General features: G+C 40.0%; 1 protein-coding gene across 2 annotated transcripts in view; it reads right to left on the bottom strand.

Moving 5' to 3' along the window:
* Positions 1 to 21,362, bottom strand: part of DOCK11 (dedicator of cytokinesis 11) — a 1,219,508-nt gene that overhangs the window by 518,670 nt on the left and 679,476 nt on the right. For both annotated transcript variants that reach the window (XM_078688544.1, XM_078688546.1), the window contains exons 28-29: positions 6,351 to 6,497; positions 1,972 to 2,055 (exon numbers count right to left, since the gene is read on the bottom strand). In XM_078688544.1, the coding sequence (XP_078544670.1) occupies positions 1,972 to 2,055; positions 6,351 to 6,497 (231 nt within the window). The remainder of the gene's footprint in view (positions 1 to 1,971; positions 2,056 to 6,350; positions 6,498 to 21,362) is intronic.

Raw genomic sequence — 21,362 nt, 5'->3', positions numbered from 1 at the left:
GCAGCTGTAGTATTTCAGAATCCCTCCACTCAGGTTTTCGTTCAGACCTCCATGTTTAGCTCGTGTACTGAGAAATGTCGCTATTGCATGTCCTCATGGGAAGGAAGTGGCACTTCATGGGTTACTGAATGCACAGCAATGTGTTGAATGTGTATTGTTCATGCATAGTGATGATGTCATTAGGAGGGTCTGACCCACACCTCAGTAACTTCTTCAAATACATAATGCGCCTCAGTCCTGATGTGCCATACAAGCATTATACTATGGAGAACACCTGGCTCTGGTGATATTGAGAAAGAATGGGGGGCGAATCAACAATGCAGAGTATTTGTTGAGTAGACATCAGTGGTTGGGAGGTTTGGTAAGCCCTGCCGGTGTTCGTAATGGCCCTACCATTGAAGAGGGCAGCTAGGACCACATGCTGTCATCCTAGCTTCAAAATGTGAGCAGTGCTTTAGCCATCTACTGGTATCAAGAGAGAGGATAGTGTGGATACTCTCTGTATGTCAGTGCAGATAGCACCATACATCTTATTTACATAAGAGCAAATCTACTACAATTCCTGATACAGAGTGCATCTTATCTATGGACTAGCACTATTATATTATCACAGTAATGCTAGAAATGTGTTGCAATCAAATATTGAACATTTTCACTGCATTTGTAAACAGCTCTGCACATGTTCTGCTTTATAGGCGTGGCCTACAGACAGCTTCATATAAAAACCATCATAAATATAAAAAACGGACAGAAATACGTATGAAGAGAGGCTTTGGTGACCCCTCTTCATCCATTGGTCTGCTCAAATGTTATGCATATATATATTTCTATGCTGGAGAACGTTAAGACATTGCCACAATATACTTTGAATAATGGTACTTATAACAGATAATGTGCGAATCGAAATACAAACGATTGTCACCACTTTACTTTCCAATTGTCTCCTTTCAGTCGTTCAATTATTTTGTGCCTTTGCCAAAGTTTCTTTTTGAGGGCAAGATAGCTCCCCACACAGTACCACCAGTCCACTTAACAGACACGCTAGTCCTTTCAGGCAGCAATATCAATCCTGCGCAGCTACTCTTTTGCAAGTAGGCTTGTAGCGTGGAATTGTATTCGGCAAACTATTCTTGTTGTAGTTTTCCAGAATTTCTGTTGTATTAAAAAGCAGCGCAGTGGTAATTTTAGAACGACAAAACAATGATATATTATGCATATCTGAATTCATAAATGGCCAACCAGAGCTGTGTTTACCAGACGACCATCTTGGAATTGTAGTTTACATACTGTATCACTGTTTTACTGTACCATGGTGCCTGTGGATTTGCTTCTAAACGTAGCAGCTTTCTTGGATGACAAAACAATAGTAAAGTATGCAGAGTTACATTTCAAGAACCCACTGTTCATCGTTCATGTTATACTTATATTTCTTAAAAAAAACTATACCTGCCATGTTTAGACTGTGACAATGCTAATTTTTTGCTTTACAATGTTTAATTTCCATTGCATATGCTTGCAAAAAAATTCCCCCACAATATCAAAATTCTGAAGTTAAAAACAGATTAACGCTCCCTCTTCGATTATGGAAATGTTTTTAACTGCATCAAGTTATTACTGCTGGTTTCACCCCTTCATTAGCACTGGCTTGTAAGCCTTATCTGAAACTAGACGTTTTAATTTTCCTCAAAGCTATTGTTTCTAAGGGCCTGTTCCACTGGAACAGTTTGTAGTAACAATAGTACCGAAGGGGAATTTAAGGGGTTAATAGTTTTGAATTTCATAGTGCAGAAGAAACATAAAGGTGGCAATCCACTGGGTGCTCCAAGCGATCAGATTTTAAACTCGATTTTTGCTGCAGGTTTATCATAGATGTTACCACTTTCGCACATAAAATTAACTTTTTATTCATATAACAGCTACAGTTAAAACAGGATATGACATCTGATATGTAAATTGATGCTCCTTGCTTACCTTGGGGTCTTTTGGACTAAACGCAGACATGTAGTCATTTATCAAGTTGAAGATGAACCCTCTGTCCAGAAACGTCAAGCAGCGCTGTGGGAAAATGAGAATTATGCTGAATTTGAACACTCTGCACTTTTGCATTCAAGAAGTTTGGCGGCGGTAGGTAGCACGTCCAAAGAAATACGAAACACAACTATAATTTGCAGGAATACTGAAGGGCAGTTTGCACAAGTCAAAAGTTTGTATCTGAGACTGTACAGCTATTGTGAAGATGATCTTCAGCCACTAGAGTGTAGCACTTTAGCAAAGCTTGATGAGAAAAGCAATTTAAGGTCAAATAAATGATATCATGCATTATTTCAGATATCAAAATGTGGCATGTTGTTAATAGAAATCATAATATTCTAGTTTTATGCAATATGGTGATTATACAGAGTTTTCTTTATATAGCGCAAACTAGACCCAAAGGTATCAGAGCGCTTTACATAGCACCAGTTGCGTTACATGAGGATACATTCAATTTTGTTAGGCACGGGGAGATTAAGTGATCTGTCCAGAATAACAGAATGTTCAGCGTCATTGCCGAGACTCGAACCCAGTTCCCCATATTCGAGGTCGAACCGCCCTAGCCGTTAGGCCAACTCCTCAACCCGTTATAAAGAAGCAATTTCACTGACCAGATTTTGCTCTACAAATGAAAAATGGTTAAGTGATCTAGATAGAGATTTGCCTGTGACTGTTTTGGACTAAACCTGGAACTTGTGCAAAAGGCAGAAACAGCAACTACATTAAGTTATTTCTATTTAAGATTTATCTCAGTTATTGCTTAACTCCAAATTAATTGCGAGTCCCTGAGTTGTCCAACACCAAAAGACTTAATATGCATGATTGCGCCAAAATAAAAAAAAACGTGGCTGCAAGATGCATTAGTATAATCAGAGGTTCTTGCTACCAGTGTCCTTCCTTTAGAAGTAAAACGTTATATCCCCTGTGCAACTTCCATATTTCCCTCCTGCATCTTCATGACATTGACTCATTAACTGCTTGTGCCTTCAAAAACAAAACTTAAAACATTGGATAACCCTCAGAATCTCCAGACCGAGTTCTCCCATCACAAATCGCAACTCTCCCAATTCCTCCAACTCTGCAACACTCTGTCTGATTTCTGGGAGGCGTTGACTGCACCTCCAGAATACAGCCCACTACAGGCCAGGCTGCTGACTGGCCCATTGGTCAAGGGGAGACTTTCCCATATGTGCAGGGGTCTGGTTAATCACTTCCTGTGAACTCTCACGCTTTTAAAGGAGAAATGGGAGGGATGGCTAGGCCCGATGGAGAAGACGGAATGGAGAGAGGCATGCATGGCCTCAACGACATTAGCTATATTGGTGTGGCTGCACCTCATTATGTTGAGTTATTTACACTGCACATACTACACACCCAAGTGCCTCTGGAAGGCAGGACACCTCCCAGAACCCACTTTGTCAAGTGCTAAGAGGGCACTGGTGATTTTTATCATATTGTGTGGGGATGTCACGCCATACAGTGTTATTGGCGATCCATCTCCACAATGTTATCCAAGGTATTAGACCAGAGAATTGAGGTGTTCCCCCAAGATCCCATTGTTCAGCCTGGTTGAGGACGTAGGTGCCCCAAGAGGAAATAGATCCCTAGTAGGACTGGGGACACTACTGGCAAAGAGGGATGTGTTGAAATACTGGGAGGCTCCGGGGTCCCCAGCACTGCTCGAATGAAGGACAGATATGGAGTGCTCAGCCAAATTTTTATTTTATTTTAGATGAAAAGATAATGAAACATCAGGTGAAGTATGGAAAACTAACTTGATATACAGGTACAAGATCAATACATTTCAAGTAATTAGGTAAGATGTTGTTCATGAAATGGACAAAAATTAGTTAACAAATAAAGCATGATAATTCGATATCAGTTGCTAGTCACAGGTTAGGTCTCCCAATAAATAATTGGGTCAAACAAGGCATACAAAAAAATAAAAGATAGTGAGAGCAGCATGCGAAATATGCAGAACAGATAAAATAACACAGGGGCAAGAGCTATACCTAACCAGTAGTTAGGTAGGAGATGTTCTGGAAATGGACAAATATTACTGAGATAATATAACATTGTGAGTTGGAGATCAAGGGGCAGATTTATGAGGCCCTTGCGCCACGTTTACGCCGCTGTTGCGTCACGCAAGGCGGCGTAAACGTGGCGCATCCCTACGAACGATTTACAACGTGACGCATCTAGGCAGATGCGTCACGTTGTAAAGCCCTGCGCCGCTTGTGGGCGTTCCGGCGCAGGGTGGGCGTTCCGGGGCAGGTGCGCCTCGCAAAAGTGGCTGAGTGAAATCTATAAGATTTCACTCAGTCACTTTCAGGCCAATGCTGCGTCAAAAGCCTGCGCCTGCTTGAAGCAGGCGTAGGTCTTGACGCAGCATTGTTAAGATGGGGCACCCCCGAGCCTTGCTGGAGCTGCGTCGCGCTTGCGACGCAACTCCAGCAATGCGCCACCTTAACGGCACAGATGCGTCACGCATCTGTGCCATTTTTGCCCCATGGTGCGCCGCATTGTAAATGCGGCGCATCATGGGTGGCGGAGCTGTGGCGCACTGTGGCGCACATTAACTGGCGCATCCCTGCGGATGCGCCAGTTAACATAAATCTGCCCCCAAGTGCTGGTCACAGTTTAGGGTCCCCAATAATAATTGAGGAGGTGGGTTTTGAGGTCTTTTTTGAAGCTGAAATAGGAGGGATTACAGCGCAGGTTTATTGGGGGGGCATTCCAGATAGTAGGGGCATTGTCAGAGAAAGAGCGTGATTGTGTGGCTTTCTTTTTCAGCAGTGGCGGGATTAGTAAGAGGGTGTTGGTGCTTCTCAGAGGTCATGTGATGCCCGCGATGAGGAGTTTCATTGAGAGGTATTGCGGAGTGCTTTGAGGGAGGACTTAGTGAGTAGTGCAGGAGCAGAAGGTTGGCCCCTAGAATTTTATTGTAGCTTCAGGGCGCAACTGGTTCCCCACTTACATTGTATTGATATTGAGGCATACGACAAGGGGAGTTGCCTGCCTCCCTTCAGGAAGCAGTGCTGGTGGTCTAGTCTAAATCAGACAGGGAACCGTTACTACTGAGGTCCTACTGGGCATTACCCCTCTTGAACTCAGATTATAAGATACCAGGTAGGGTGCTGGCCAAACAGGTTGATCTCAGTAACGCAAACTTTAGTGCATCATGACTAGAACAGCTTTATACCATTCAATCCTGGCTCATGACTTACGCAGAGGGATTTTAGCTGAGGTGGAGATAAAACATGGGGCTATCCCCAAGTCTCTTGGTCACACACAACTACCCCTGACTGGAAGAGATATCTTGCAGTGATCGGTTCAACGTTAATGGGCACTCCTACATGAACAATATAAAGCACTGGGGCTCCTAAAACAGTAGAAAAGAGCAATTACCTCAGACTAAATCTTTTTTGCGTGGGGGTCTCACTTCCTCTCTGCCCTGTCTCCCACGACCCCCCCCCAACCAAACCACTTAAGCCACCCAGTTATTTCCTTTACACAGTTATTGTTCGGAGTATTTCTTGACACAAGACCCAAATGTGCGCAAAATCGCAGTCTTCATAGGTTTGAATTGACACATATAAGGTGAAGCAAAGTTGAATGCATAAAAACAGTGAACCATGTAAATCCTACCTTTGGCACATAACGTGTATTATGCGGGTAATTTATGCTGGCAAAATATCTTGCTGACTACAGTACCCTGTATGATTTGTCAAACTGTTAGTAAAGGAATTTATATTTTTTTAATTTGGTTCTTCATGTTTAGTGCCTACTTTACCATATGTTGACCTAAGTCATTTAACAGTAGCAGAATGGAATAGAAAACAGTCAGCTTAGTTGAATTAGCTGATGGATCTCACTGGAACATTGTAATGTGTGAATATCATAGAAATCTGCCTACCCTTTAACTGCAATAGAATTGTATGAGTATTTGAAAAAATGAAACATTTACATGGTTAATGGTAGGCGTCAGGGTATAAACCAGTACAATTACTTTTCATACAAATTCTACGAGATCTCTTACTGGAATAGTAATATGTGTTTGATGTTGTAGTACTATACAAAATGAACACATACATAGTCTTTCTTAGTGATTTGCCATGGAGAAAAAGTATTGTATGTTCCCTGTTAGAATAACAGTTAACACAAAACCTAAAATAAAAACACTTCAATTTGAAGTTGTCTCGGTTTAGACACACTAAATGAACTAATTTAGCTTCAATTACTATTTATGTCTGTATGGCCCTGAAATGAATGGGATAACATATATTCCTCGTCCAATTACAGTGCAGGATATTACTTACCTTGATGAAACTAGCAAGGCTAAAATTTACATTTCTGGATTCATCCGGGATCTCACTGTATCGTATAGTAACATGTGGAATTATTGCAAGAAGCAAACAATGTAAGGCATGTTGAAATGATTCTGGGAATCGCTGGGATCTGGGGAGCTGAACAGACGAAAACAATTATTTGTATTTAAAATGTAAAGCAATGAGCATCATCTGTTCTGCACTTTACTTTCTCATTTTTTTAAAACCCATCATACTACACTGAATCCAAACATGTATCTCATTGGTGTGTAAATATCAGACATCAAAAACACAAGTTCTGCCAAAGATGCATTGCTCTAAACAACTTGATGGATCTTCCCTTTTATTATTGTGTTTTAATAAAGAAAGATGCATAGTGCAGTAGGTGGCATGAAGAAGGACAGAACATGATATGAAATAAATTGACATCAACTTCATTGCATCGGTGGGAGCTACCATCAACTTTAGGAAGAAAAACTGAAACCTCTGTAAAGCAAGTAGTACAAGAAAACTATAATAGTATATATGGCTAAGTGACATTGCACTTGCTGCAATCAAGGCATTCCATATCAAGGTGCTTGAGCCCCTAAGGGTTTCATCCGCAAACGAACCAAAAGTATAAATTTCTGAGCATAAAGGTGTACTGGGAGAAAGAAGCATTCCTTATGTAACAGCAACTATTAAACCATCGGGTTTATACAAGATGTGACAGATTTATATTGTGAAGTATTATTTCAGGGATCATGAAAAATATGTCATATTGAGTCTTCTGATGTAGAAAACGTCTCTTTTTGAAGTATATATTTTAAATTATCCCTGCCTAGCCAACGTGTTTTGTTCTAGTTTGCAACTTCACCTCGACACAGCAAAATTAGCTCTGTATTTTGGACTTGTTTTGGGATTATACATCTGTTTAGGCATCAAAACTGGAACACATGCCCTCATTTGTACTAAGATAAAGCAAACCCCAATATCAGATCACACAATGTATTGTAACCTGCACATAATCAAGACCACTTTGGCTTAAGGACAAAATCAACATTCTAATAATAATCCTACATAACGGGATTGCTTTGCATTGCAGTCTTCTGTTAATTTTAGTTAACATTTCAATAGACACACTTTTGTTTACGTAATAAGCCAAGCCCATACCAAACAATAGAAAACAAAAAAAAAATCCTAAGTGAAAAATATTTAGATAATACAAAACTTAGGTGTAGGCTACACACAAAAAAGGATCAAAATGATTACATCCCAGATGGCATCATAAATTGCATCACATCTCTCTATGTTTCTTGAGCTATGAATTGAATCTGCTAATCATGCTCCCTCACCCTCAATGGGTCTACCGCTTCAATAAATAAATAAAGGGGGGAACATTATTTGCATGTTTTATAATATTGATTAAGGAGCAGCTGATCTACCACACGAAGTAGGGAACACTAAGAGGGCAGACTGTCAACCGGACACATTGAAAGAACACAGAAGAAAACTGCAAAAGGGGAGCTGTGTGACCTTTTTTCTCTGAACATTGAAAAGCTGCAGTGCCTTCACCTCCTTGTGGCCCTTCACTTTGCACCTCCATTATACACTGCACCTTTTAAATGTGATAATGACAAAGTCTCATTTTCAGGGCCCCATCACCACAAAACCCTATTTTTCAGAAACAAGCAACTTTCACATTTCACTGATTTATGTATTCATTTATTTGTATTTTTGAGGCTCTTGTAAGCGTTAAGCATACTACCTTTCAGCTGCTTCACAGCCACTAGGGGCCAGATGTAGGTGGCCAATTACCGGTCGGTAACGGCCGAATTCGGCCGTTACCGACCGGTAATTGGATTTTGAGATGTAGGGGGCAGAATCAGTAAATTTACCGATCGGTAAATTTACCGATTCTGTAAATTACCGAATCGATATTTTTACCGATTCGGTAATTTTGAGATGTAGGTGGGACTCAGTCCCACAAGCCTTACAGAATCGGTATTTTACCATCAAATTCAATTTGATGGTAAAATACCGATTCCGGTGTGCATGCACATGTGTGCATGCACACCTGTGCCATATGACAGGCAGACCTGCCCTTAGGGCAGGTATGCCTGCCACATGGCACCCGAACCTGTTTTGGGGGTGCTAGAGGGTGTCAAAGTGACACCCCCTGCACCCTTGTGAAATTCGGTATTTACCGATTCGGTAAATACCGAATCGGTAATGCCCATTCATTCCTATGGGCTTCAAAGCCCATAGGAATGAATGGGCATTACCGGTCGGTATTTACCGAATCGGTAAATACCGACTTTTACAGATTCGGTAAATCCACATCTGGATTTACCTACATCTCCCTCCTTATATTTTACCGATTCATAAATACCGAATCGGTAAAATTCGGTATTTATGAGTCGGTAAAATATATTTACCTACATCTGGCCCTTGGTCTCTTAAGTTGTAGTTAGGTCCTTATGGTTTTCATTTTCAGTAGAAAATGAAAAGACAGGCATGCCCAGATCTGGCCTGCTTGTTCCAACTGGAAGCAGGATATTGGAGTGTCCAATGGTTTGTGATGAATTGTGTTGCAGTGATGGTATTTTTCAATGCTTTTGCCTTGTTATGTGGCCTCTTCGGGTGATTGCCAAGATCTGTCTACTGTGTTAAGAGAGGACCATTTTAAGTAACCACATATTCCAGTAAAAAGACTGGTTGGGCCTAAGTATGCTGGGGCAGTTAGCTCCAGAAATGTCCACCTCATACCTTTACGGTTTTTCCTCTATTCATATTATTCATTTTTCTTTTGTTGATGGATACTGGAACAGTACTTTCATCTCTAGGGGGTTGGTAGGGAGGTGCTCAATTTTTAGGATAGCATTGGTGTTTCACCCAGATGGCCTTGTTAAGGTCTAGAGGACACTAAATTCATCTATCTGTTTAATAAATAGCCAAAGAAAAATGCCAATGTGAAGGATTAGTTTGAAGCAAACATAGCCTTTTTGCTCCATCTTCTTTTTAGTTGCAAAAAAAAATTGGGCATGGTGTTGGAGAGCCAAAGTGAGTGACAGTCAAGGCTCAGTGTAAATATATGAGACAGTTTGAAGTATATTGACCCGAAAGGCAGCACCATTTATGGTCATGTTGACCTGAATGTAGAAAGACATTTCTAAAGAGAACTGCCACATTCTTCAACTATAGTGGGATTTAGAAGTGAGTTAGATAGTCTCTCAGAGGTCATGTCCACATGAATGATAGTAAACCCATCACAAGGATCCAACCATGAGTACTGCTGTTTTGGACCAATGCCAAACAAGTGGCTCCCTCTCATTCAGAATTAATGTATCTTCAAAGAACACAAACATGTTTGGCTGCTATTCTGAACCTCCATCCACACTGAGGTAAAGCTGTCTAATATAAATATTCTGGAATGAGAGTTGGTATTGCATGCTGAATTTGGCTGGGGATGAATGTATATGTTTAACCTCAGTGGTAAAAAAGAAGAGACCTGGATTCGCCCACATGCTCATAAATAAATCTGCCAAACAGGTTCATCCTTTTTGGCTGTCATCAATGGTGGAGTCTTTTATCCATTCTAAAGCTGTTCCAGAGATCTGGATGTATTCATGTGAAAGCTGACTTTGCATGCTGTGTTTGGCATGGACTAGCCTCTACACATTAGACTTAAGTGGGAAGGAGGAGATCTGGGGCAACTTGCATGCCGTCATCTTTGAGGAATATTCTGCGGAGCTATATTCGTTCATTCTCTGGTATGGCTCCTAGGATCTGGAACGCTTTGCCCACTGAAATAAGAAAGAACCCGTCCTCTATCTCCTTAAAAAAAGAAGTGAAAGCGATCCTCATGGCTCAATTCATGTGAACTCTGCCCGTTTGCTAGTTTTTCTGTATATTATACCTATCTTTGTCTATGTGCTCATTAGCTGTCAATTTGTTTTTCAAGATAGCTGATTTGTACATGTATAAGCTATATATAGCTGTTTCACCTATTGTTTTGTTTGTTTTGCTACTTCTTGTTTTCTTCTTACATTTGACTTGTAAAGCGCTCTGATACTCGTAAGAGTCTTGTTCGGGCTATATAAAACCCTCAAAATAAAATAAGCTAATCCAAATGTATTTGCTGTTGATGAAGGCTTATATTCATTTGAAAGCTGTTCTGTGGATCCCCATCCTTTTAAAGAGAAAGTAGTATCTGGGATTTCACCATGTCATATGCACTGAGAAGTCCATAAGGAGTAGAAATCCTGGTTCTCATCCAGGACTTCGACTCCATCCTATAAATACACATAAATAGAGAGATCCCTATAGGTATAGAATATTTCTATAGGAGAAACCATAAACTGTGCTCCACCCTGGAATCTTGAAGGATTCCCTCTGACAACTTTACTCACTGCATGGTTCCAGCTTGTAATTTAGGGGTGCAGTAGTTGTTCCTACAGATATTGCATTCTAGCCTCTCGAGATAAATAAAATAACACATGTATTTGAAAAATTCACGTTCACCCAAGGGTATCTACGTGCTGAATAACAGGTGTTTATTGTTACCCAACTCAATTGTACTAATGTAGTCGACCTTAGAAGAGTGAAAGGCTGAGTGGACCAACCATGAATTGCACCTGTGACTATGAGGTCGAGCAGAGGCCCCTACAGTGGACACATTAGTCCACTAAGCCACCAGACCTGAAATTTAAGGAATTTTGCTTTGGGTAATGGGACCCCCTTAGTTCATTCTTTTAAAATGAGTTTGAGTTGGTGTCTCCTGGGTGAGATAAATGGTGGTTGCTATAAAGATGGTTATCATTGATACAAATAGTGAGATATGTAGTGTACGTTTTCTAAAACCACTAAAGAAGCAACTCAAAATGTGTCTTTTGTTTATTTAGAGGTTTGGGAATTTTAATGTGGGGAAAACACAACATTATATATTAACCATATCTACCGTTTGGTCAACAATAAAGTGCAGGTTGGCAGACCTAAGGCTTTTTGTTGCTTTATAAGAAACATGCAGTTCTGCAAAGCAATTCAGTGAGCAGACATGGAGCATCTTGTATACGAGGCAAACCATTATAAAGGCTACTCTTTCTCTTCCTGAGAGACAGTGTAGGGATTTGATGGCCAGTGTGATGTTGTCATATTATTAATGGTTTGAGAATGAAGTACTGGGATTTTGATAACAGGGTATGAAATGACCATAGTAACAATCAAAGCAAACATGTGGTATCAGAGGCAGGACCTCTTTTAGTAGATGTAATTAGAAAAACGCTGCTTGGGAGATCACATTTATTTGGTAGTAAATATAGATCATTATCATTTAGCGCATCCAAATTGCTTAATCAACAAGGATTGGGATGGTACCTTGATCCTGTGGTTAACACAGAGGAAAGGTGTCAGGAGTGGAAAGGCCCAGGAGTAGGATCTCAGCTTTACTTACAATTCAGGCAAGGTTAATTCTTGTGAATCCACTGATTAACCTGAGAAAAAGTAGTGACCCACATTCAGACTTTTAATGTGGTTACCTTTAAGCTTCAAGTGGAACTGTGTGTCATACATATTCATCTGATATCCAATCAAAGATGTTAGCCAGGGAGTCATACTGGTGTTGGTGATAAAGCAGATCCCTGTGGTATTCCACATTTGATGTTGACTGGTCTGAAGAGGAATGGTAAAGATTTAACTTGATCTGTATGATTTTGCAGGAAGGAAGAGAGCCACGACAATGGTTTTTCATTGTGTCTGCTGATGTAAATAGTCTTTCAATTAGCACTTCATGGTAAATGATATCAGAGGCAGCCAAGAGGTCTATTAGGATCAGTATACATTGGTTGTGTTTATGTTTACTAAAACCATCTCTGTGATCAGGTGGGGTTTGAAGCCTGAGTTAAAGTGACTTAGAGGGGCTTTAGAATCCAGGTGGGGTGACAGTTGGGTGACAACAGTTTCAAGTGCCTTTGCAACATAAGCAACTCCCCAACATGGGACTGTAATTATCATGATTAATGTAGATATGTAGTGGATATCTTTATAAAGGGTGTCATTGTTACAAATGTATTAATGGGGCTGGTGAGTATTAGTGTAAGTCTTGCGAGACATAGGTAGAGTTCTGCAGCATTACCTATATTCCAAGGAAGAGAGGATTTTTTAAGGAGATCAAGATGTTACTTCTGCCTAATTCAAACAGAGATTTAAAGTCTACGAGAGTGCTTGCAAAAGAAGGTGTAAGAAGAAGAGTAGGAGGGCTCAATGGCACTTGAAAAGATGGTGGTAATGTAAGTCCTTAAAATCCCTATGTCATTGCTAATGAATGACAGAAGATTGGCATGGATATCTGTTATATCTAAGGTTTCTACCTCACATCTTTCCAGTTTCTCTGCCTTTGCTGTTCAGCCATTGAGAGTAGAATGTTAGTGTGAATGTGATGTCATTGGAATGTTTGGTATGCAGTGAGTGGGACTGTCGGTTGGATCCTGGGCTGAGCAGCAGAGAGGCTGCTCCTAGTGGGGTTGATTACATCCTTACTGGAAAACCTATCTAACCATATAAGAACAATAAACTCAGCATCTGTAACCTAACCAAGTCTACTGGAACTCCTTACCTACAACCCAACATAAATTGGCGATGAGGTGGATCCATACTACGCGTGAGGACTTACTACAAGCTTCTTAAGGCAAGATATTACTTATAAAGAACCTACTTAAGGATTTCACGCCCTCTCCCCCCCTACCCCCCCACCAGTGTCCATTTTCATTTTCACCAGACAGCACATTGACAGGGCGTAAGTTTCCTGCTTCCTGCTTCCTGCTTCTTTCTGCCTGATTTCTACTGTCTGCTTCTGACAGGGCGTTTGTTTCCTGCCATTTGTTCTTCTTGCCTGATTCCTGCTGTCTGATTCTCACAGTGTGCATTATTCTTGCTACCTGGTTTCTGTTACCTGAATCCTGCTGCCACTTGTTAGGTTTTTGCTTCATTACTTACATCTACCACAACTGAAGAAGCAAACCTTTGACATTTACAACAGCGAATTCAATGGGATGTGAGATCTCTTCATATGCTGTGAGCTTTGTACCTCTCATGATTTCTAATTTGAACCTTGTGCTGCACACACATTTCGTCTTCACCTTTGTGCAGATTTTGACCTGCACATTCACCATGGAACTTACATTCTGTCACTTGTGGAAATTTTCACTTGTGCATTCTTCTCATAGTGGATTGAAATTCTGTCATTAAATGCTAGAAAGAGGGACCCCATGGAACCATCCCTGCAATGTTTGATCATACTTTGGTGACTTTAGGTGTTTTTTCCCTCTAAGACATTACCACAAGCTGCCTGCCCGTTTAACTGTTTTGCAAGGGTTTGTATTTGTCTACACGGCGCCTGTGTTTTGGTATCATGCATGTCCCCTGTGATGTCTCCTCTGCTACACAGCTTTCTGGTTGCTGTCAGATACTATTCTGATTTGTGGTGCTGTGAGCCATCCGGCTCAACGTAATGAACTTGCCACCATCTTGTGGTAGTAGGGAGCTTGAAGCACCGCCTTTGTACTGCACTCTTGGAGCACAGTTTTATGATCAGTTCGTCAAACATTTCCTCATCATTCTTGTGGAAAGGGGGTGTCTTCTCACTGAAAATACCGAAACTACTGCTTTGTTTGTTTACTGCTTCTTGCTCGGCGGCATAAGATGAGAACTTTGAACCTGTGGCATTTTGTTTTAAATGTCAGTACCTCTAGCGCCGTGACGCGCACACCTTCTTCAAAAACCTACTACTTTCAGTTTTTCGTCTTTGGAGCTATGCTGTGAGGTATCTCAGGGAGCATTGATATTATACTGTCTACAGCCTCTTGCCATTGGACTAGAGATGCTTTTCTGTTTTCTTTGTTTCCTCAACTATAAGATATGAACTTCACATCATACTGGCTGCATTTGCAACCTGTTTCACTCTCATTTTTGGCTCCCATATTTACTACGTTTTCTCCTATGCCATTTAAGACTATTATAATTATACAATGTGTTGATGCTCATCTCATTTTTGTGTAGCACTGCTATTTTATTCTAATGTCTGGCAAAACACTGTATTAATGCATTCTTCAATGTACTTTTTATCTTATTGCTAGTTACATGCTACTATGTCGTTATTGTATTTCTTGCTTGGCTTGCAGGTTTTCATATGTTTTCTGTCAGTATCTTGATGGGGTGCATTTCTCCTTATTCCTCTGATTCCTTACTTGATTTCTACTTACAGTGCATTTGTTATATTGTGCACAGGTTTTCATACGTGGTCTAACGTGAGGTGTGACTGTACTTTAGATTTGCTGTGGGGTGCAGTTCATCCAGATCGCATTTTCTCTACATTTTCATTTGTGGTCTAATTTTAGGTGTGACTGTACTTTTGTTTTATATGTGGTGCAGCTCTCCCAGATCGCATTTTCCTTGTGGTCTAATTCGAGGTGTGATTGTACTTTTATCTTCTGTGTTGTACATTTCACCCAGATCGCATTTCTTTGCATTTACTGTTTGGGGATTCACATTTTCATATTTTCACCCTGTTTAAACTTTTCATTACAATGTCTTTCTTTTGGGATGATGTGTTAGGTGTACGCCACCTTTTACTTGATTTCTATTAGGGTGTAGTCACCCGTCATTTACTTATGATTGCTTTCTGGTAGGGTGTGGTCACCCGTTATTTACTAATGATTGCTTTCTATTTGGGTGTTCTTCACCCGTTGCTTTATTTCTGGTAGGGTGTAGCCACCCGTTATTTACATATTATTGCTTTCTGTTTGGGTGTCTGTCACCCCGTACTTTCTTTCTTGGCTGTATGTCATTCTTTACTTGCTTCAAGGTTGGGTGTTTTCTATTCCTGCTTTTGTATTCACCTTTGCTTGCTTTTTGTTTCGGCCGCTGGTCACCCATTGCTTACATTTGTTCGTGTCATTCTGTGTTAAGTGTTTACCATCCTCCTCAACAGTCGAGCCAGTTGGTGTGGTTGTGGTGGTTACTTTGGTGCACTACTTCTTTGTTCGTTTTCGGGGTATACCTATTTTTTGTTCATGTATATTTTTCTCAGTTTACTTTTCTGTTATTTTACAACTACCTTCTTTTTCAAACTTCCTGCTTCAATTTTTTTGCTCTGCTAAGGTAGGAGATGTGAGTCTTTTCTAGTTTTTGATTTCCTTTAGTCTATCCTCGTGTTTACTCTTTGCATTACTGTTAATATTTTGCATTTTCTTTTCCTTTATTGCTTCCTTTTACATCACCTTTCTACTTGCTTATTTTAGCATGTTTTTCATAACTTATGTGAAATTTGCTATACTTCTTCTGGCAAGTTTCTTCAATATTACGGTGATGTTAATGCAATATTACTATTAATATTTGCTTTCTCTTTGTTCATTTTATAAAGAGGGAAGGTGTTTTATATCTAAGGTTTCTACCTTACATCTTCCCAGGTTCTCTGCCTCTGCTGTTCAGCCAGTGAGAGTAGAATGTTAGTGTGAATGTGATGTAATTGGAATGTTTGGTATGCTGTGAATGGGACTGTCGGTTGGATCCTGGGCTGAGCAGCAGAAAGGCTGCTCCTGGTGGGGTTGATTACATCTTTACTGGAAAACCTATCCGACCATCTAAGATCAATAAACTTATCATCTGTAACCTAACCAAGTCTACTGGAGCTCCTTACCTATGACACAACAATATCTGCCGAGGGAATCAGAATGCGGGCAAAGAAGCCAGAAGACAACAACTCCTTGGTGAAGCAAAACAGTTCTTTGGTACAGTTCAAAGATTCATCAATAATAGAATTATTATTTCTTTGCTCTGGAGCATGCAGAGTTATTGCATCTGGAGTGGGAATGACAGCAGTGCGATCAGAAGATAATTTGGTTTTGATTCCACATGTATCCATTTCTCCGGCTTGAAGTTTCAGTAAGCCTAGAGACAAGATATCAATATACCATTGTGAGGTCTTCAAGGGGGACCATTTCTGGGTGGTAAATGGCGTGAAATACCAAAAGTCTGAATCCGAAGATCGCAACAATGTCAGCATGATTTATTAAAGGAGAATCTGTCATTTTGAAAAGCCATTGAGTGAAGGTCACAAACTGTTGCTTATAGTCAGAAGAATTCGTAAGTGTTTTGACTTAATAAAAAACCTTTTGTTATGTAGTTGTCAGTCCAGGAAAACTGTTCCAAATGCTAGGAGCTGGAGATTAGCCATCAGGGATAACAGGGAAGCACAACTATGGCCTACACCACTGACGAAGTGGGTGATGCCAAAGGAAACAATGTCTTCAATAATATTCTGACTTTACATATTAAGTTGTCACTATCCCAGATGTTTTGATCTGCCAGAACAGAAGCAGTCAAATATGGCTCAAATGTCGAAAGCACAATCAAGGAGATCAGATAGGAAGGTAGGAGGTATTTTTTGGTGAAATGGAATATAACTGCATAGATTTCATGTATACCAAGTCTGTGCACTGGGCTACTGAAATGTTGCTTCATCCATCCCAAATGGGATGTCAATTGTAAGCACATTAATGAGTTTGAGTGCAAGTGGATCAGCTGGAGTAATTGCAGTTGACCTGCAGAAGACTTTAGAGCATTGTAGAAACTTGGAAATTATTCTGAAAAAGCATGGATGTGGTGGGGTTTTTTATTATACCATTTTGGTAATTGTATCCCAGTGACTGTGTCAAGATATTAATAGGTGTTAACATTTATGAAAACCCTGGTTAAATTTTGGGAAGTAGGCCTAGGTAGAGAATGCCTTACAAAGGATGACCAATGGAGTCATTTCATATCATTATAATTTGCAGACTGTTACCCAAGAGAGTTGCCTATTAGCCCTTTTGGTACTTGGGTACAAAAGCCGTGACAGTTTCAGTTCAACATGCCCCATATTTTGTATATTTTATGGGGACGTAAAGAAGTTAAATTACAACTGTACCTGACTGATTTGGGTGGCATAATTTATGATCCACAGACCTCTGGCTTTCCTTTAAAGAAGCCCTTCTGCAAATGATGTCACAGTAGAACTCAAGCGCCAGCTGACCTCATCAAACAAAGTAACATTCTAGAATACCTACTGTTGCCGTTTTTTTAGAGATACACGACTGGGCAAAGAGAACATTTATCTACCCTGGATGTCCCCTTTACCAAGCATACATGCTAGTAAAAGAGAAATCAAAGTCTAACCTCCTTCTTTATGATGAAATGGTTTCAACAAGCACCTTGAAGCCCGAAAATTAAAGTGGGCTAGCAAAGTCTATAAGATCTGTCATGGCTGTTATGCAACTGATAACTCCAAAATAGAATAAGGTAAATGAGGAAGCTAAATACCAATAATTGAATTTGGAGAGGCATAGTTTGATTATATGGGGAAAAATCATTCAATTCCGATGAGTGTCCTCCCAAAAATATTATTTATATCGCCTCTAATGAATTTCATATTTTAAAAGACTTATTATACGCTCTTTTATGTGCTGAAGAAAAGATGTCAACATTTCTGTGGTACATTCTTAGAATGAGAGTGCAATTAGTAGTAGTTTATTTATAACCTATTTCAAATTGACATTACTGTTACATTTCTTATATTGTTAACCTCCGTGTTAGGCATGTTTTCTTTTAAAAACACTGTGGCTAATGACTGTTAATAATATTCTAGAATTTAGAGCATGGTGATGTACGGTTTGTGTTGGTCATTATCTGCTGGGACCAGAATTGTGCTGCATCTATTGAACCTTGCTCCTAAACATATGCTTTGTGGACTGTGTGATTTCTAACAACTACACTACTGCTCTTGTGGCACATAACAAAGAGGGAAGAGATTTGGGGGAAGTTGTTCTGTTTAATAGGTAAAATTGATTGTCAGGAGAGTGTTGTATGTATATGTAATTACTATGTTTGTGTATATGAAGTGAATGTTTATACTTAGGAAACAATACAATGCTAACAAATGCTTTCAAGATTAATTAATGGTGGTATATGTCGTACTATCCTGATAATTCTGTTTTTGATCAGTGACAACTGCAATTAATTCTGCAGCAATCATTAATTTATCAAAGAAAAAAATGCTTCCATTTTACACACACTAAAGTCAGCTTATGGCTCTGTTAAAAATTGCATCTTACACCTGTAGTCAGAGAAACAAATAACTATCAGGGCTAAGCATGGGTTCCACTCTCTTTTGTGGATATTGACAACAAAATAACAACGATCTTTCTTGTAAAGACATGAGAGGTAGTCATCATTACATACGCACTTTTCCAATAGTGCTTGTGTACTGTAGCTAAAATCATTGATTATTATGACCTGCTATTGCAAATATTCTTTGATGATACTCAGTAATTGCTCTGCTAATTAAAAGCCTTGCAATATTCTACACATATCGAGTAGCATATAAAGAAAGGTAAAACATGGCTAAAGACCACCAAAATAGATGTAAAATTCATCAGCAAGTCCATCTCAGTGCGTGTATCACATCCTTTCTTCTTTTAGACAACATTGTAATGTCCATAATGATCTGACTTCTCATTCTAGATGGATGCTCATCTCTAATGATGCATGATCAGTGAGGGTTCCTTAGTTTACTAAATGAAACTATTGTACCTTTTGTGTCTGTCCGATGTACCTCCACTTTTACCTCATTTTCATTATCCAAGCTTCCAACTTACAGAGTCTGTTTTATCAACTTTTTACTTGTTACGTAGATATGGATTTTCTTTCAAAAATTGTGCGTAACAAAGGTACATTGTGTCAAACATTTCCAGACTCATTGTAAATTTGTGGAAAACCCAAACATTGCAGGCACTCATAAAATGTATCTATATTATTCAATCTTGGAGACTAAATCCAAATACATTTATCTTTTATAAATGAGACAGTTCCCTATGTGCCAATCCATCCATTGTCTCAGTCAAGCAAATCAAAACATAAACCATAGGCAGTTTTCACATCTTTATGTTTTGCCTCGTTCTGCCTCTGAAAATCACAGGCAACTGCTGCACAGAGGTTAATTTCATGTGCATCTTTCATAGCACAACCCAGTAGCCTCACTTACTTGGGAGCTGAACTTGCCTTAGTGATGTAAGCCTAGAGGCAAAGTCCACAATATTGTTTAATCATTTAGATTTTTAAATGATATTCACAAACATGTAAGTTGCCTAGAAAGTATCAGTGAGCCACAGTTTTGATTGACACAGCCGATAATTTACATGATTAAAATCAATTAACAAGAGCCGAGTGGTCCTTCATAAATGTTACCAAAATTAATTGGTTTATATAAACAACTAATCATTTTGTTATTTTGAAACCAGAATATGTTAGTAGAACTTCACCCTATTGAGGGGGTGATTCCGATTTCGGTTGAAAGGGCTCCGAACGATGGTTGGAACCCTTCTGACCAAACCGGAACATGTTGCCCGGATTCCTTTCAGACCGAGCCATTCTGATGGGCTCGGTCAGAAAAGAATTTGACTCGATTTTCGGATTGTGGACGACAGGCTCGGAGAGCCCGTCCGCCGTTTGGAAATCCCGCGGTACTCCCCCGGCCACCTCTTTGCGACAGAGGGGGTACAATGGCAGTTTTCCACTGCCTTTTTGTGCCGGTTTTTCTGGCACGAAAAGGCAATCAGAAACTGTCTTTGGGGGGCCCCCAGTAGGGCCCCCATGGGTGTGAGGCTGCCCAATGGTGGCCTGGGGGCACCTATGGTGCTCCTTTGTGGATCCCTGCACCCGGTGGCAGGCACCTTGGGGTGCCGGCCACAGGGTGCAGGGATGAACTGCACCCCTGCTTTTCACAATGCAAGCATGCTTTGCGCTCGGAATGCATACTTGCATTGTGAAGTATACGAGTGCGACCAAACCCTGTTTGGTCGCATCGTACTAGCAGGGCCGTAACCAATGCAGCAGGTCATCGGTTACGTCTCCTGACCGATGTCGGACGGTCCTGAGTCCATCCAACATCGGAATCGGTCCTTTAGTGTGTGATAAAATCACTTCACAATTTACCAAAGAGAATGACTGTGCTTGGTTCCCACCTCGTTTATTTTGTCAGTACTCTAAGTCACACTCATCAAGAATTTCTATTGGTTTCTTGATGGCTCCTACTTTCAAATGAAGGGAATAGCAATGGGGACGGGCTTTGGATCTGATTGAGCTAATATATTTAAATTTATAATTTAAATGCATTTGTACAGTTTTCTGAGGACAATTCTTCCGTCCAACACAATACCCAGTTGTGGTATTACATTGAAGCTGTTTTTATGATCTGGGCATGTGCTCTTTTACAACTAACCAATATTTTGTCTTGGCTGAACAAGAGGTGCACTGAGGTACAGTTTACAATGTCACATCACTCATCAGAGATTACTTTCTTTGGCCTGACTATTAAGGTTTGTGAAAACATGTTGTTCAGAAAACCTACAGAGCGAAATACCCTTCAATAGTATTCACACCATCTATCTCAGAGCTTCAGCGATGCTTTACCTTTTGGCTAATATTTGAGAATCCATTAGAACTGCACTAGAAGGGAAGACTTTTTCAAAGAATCTGACATCCTGCTTTGAAGAATGAGTAAATGTGGGTGCCATATAAAAAAGATCAAGAGACCAAGGAAACAGTCATGGCATTATCCCAGGGAATAACACATTACTAATGTCAACAATGCAGCAATATACAATGTGCCACTCTAAAAGACACTTTGGTGGAACACTTCAGTATTAAACAACACACACCATAAGAAATAAGGTGGTAGGTCATTGAAAAGATCACAAATAATCAACATGGCGGTGAGGTTTCTGACATTTTTAACATTTGTGAATGTAAATAGATGGACACTATGAACCCATGGACTAAATGAATATGAGGATTGGGGTTGAATTTTGGGATCGACTACTGGACAGAAAAATTTAGATTGTTACTATGTAGCTCTTGATACCACTCTGGAAGTTGTTCCATTTGTGGTTACTTAATGTGTTTATTACAATGATCTGTACATTTGGTTGACAT

This window comes from Lissotriton helveticus, chromosome 4_1 (genome assembly GCF_964261635.1).
Source record: "Lissotriton helveticus chromosome 4_1, aLisHel1.1, whole genome shotgun sequence".
NCBI lineage: Eukaryota > Metazoa > Chordata > Amphibia > Caudata > Salamandridae > Lissotriton > Lissotriton helveticus.
Note: the sequence above shows the minus strand (reverse complement) of the source record. Positions and strands in the feature narration are given on the sequence as shown.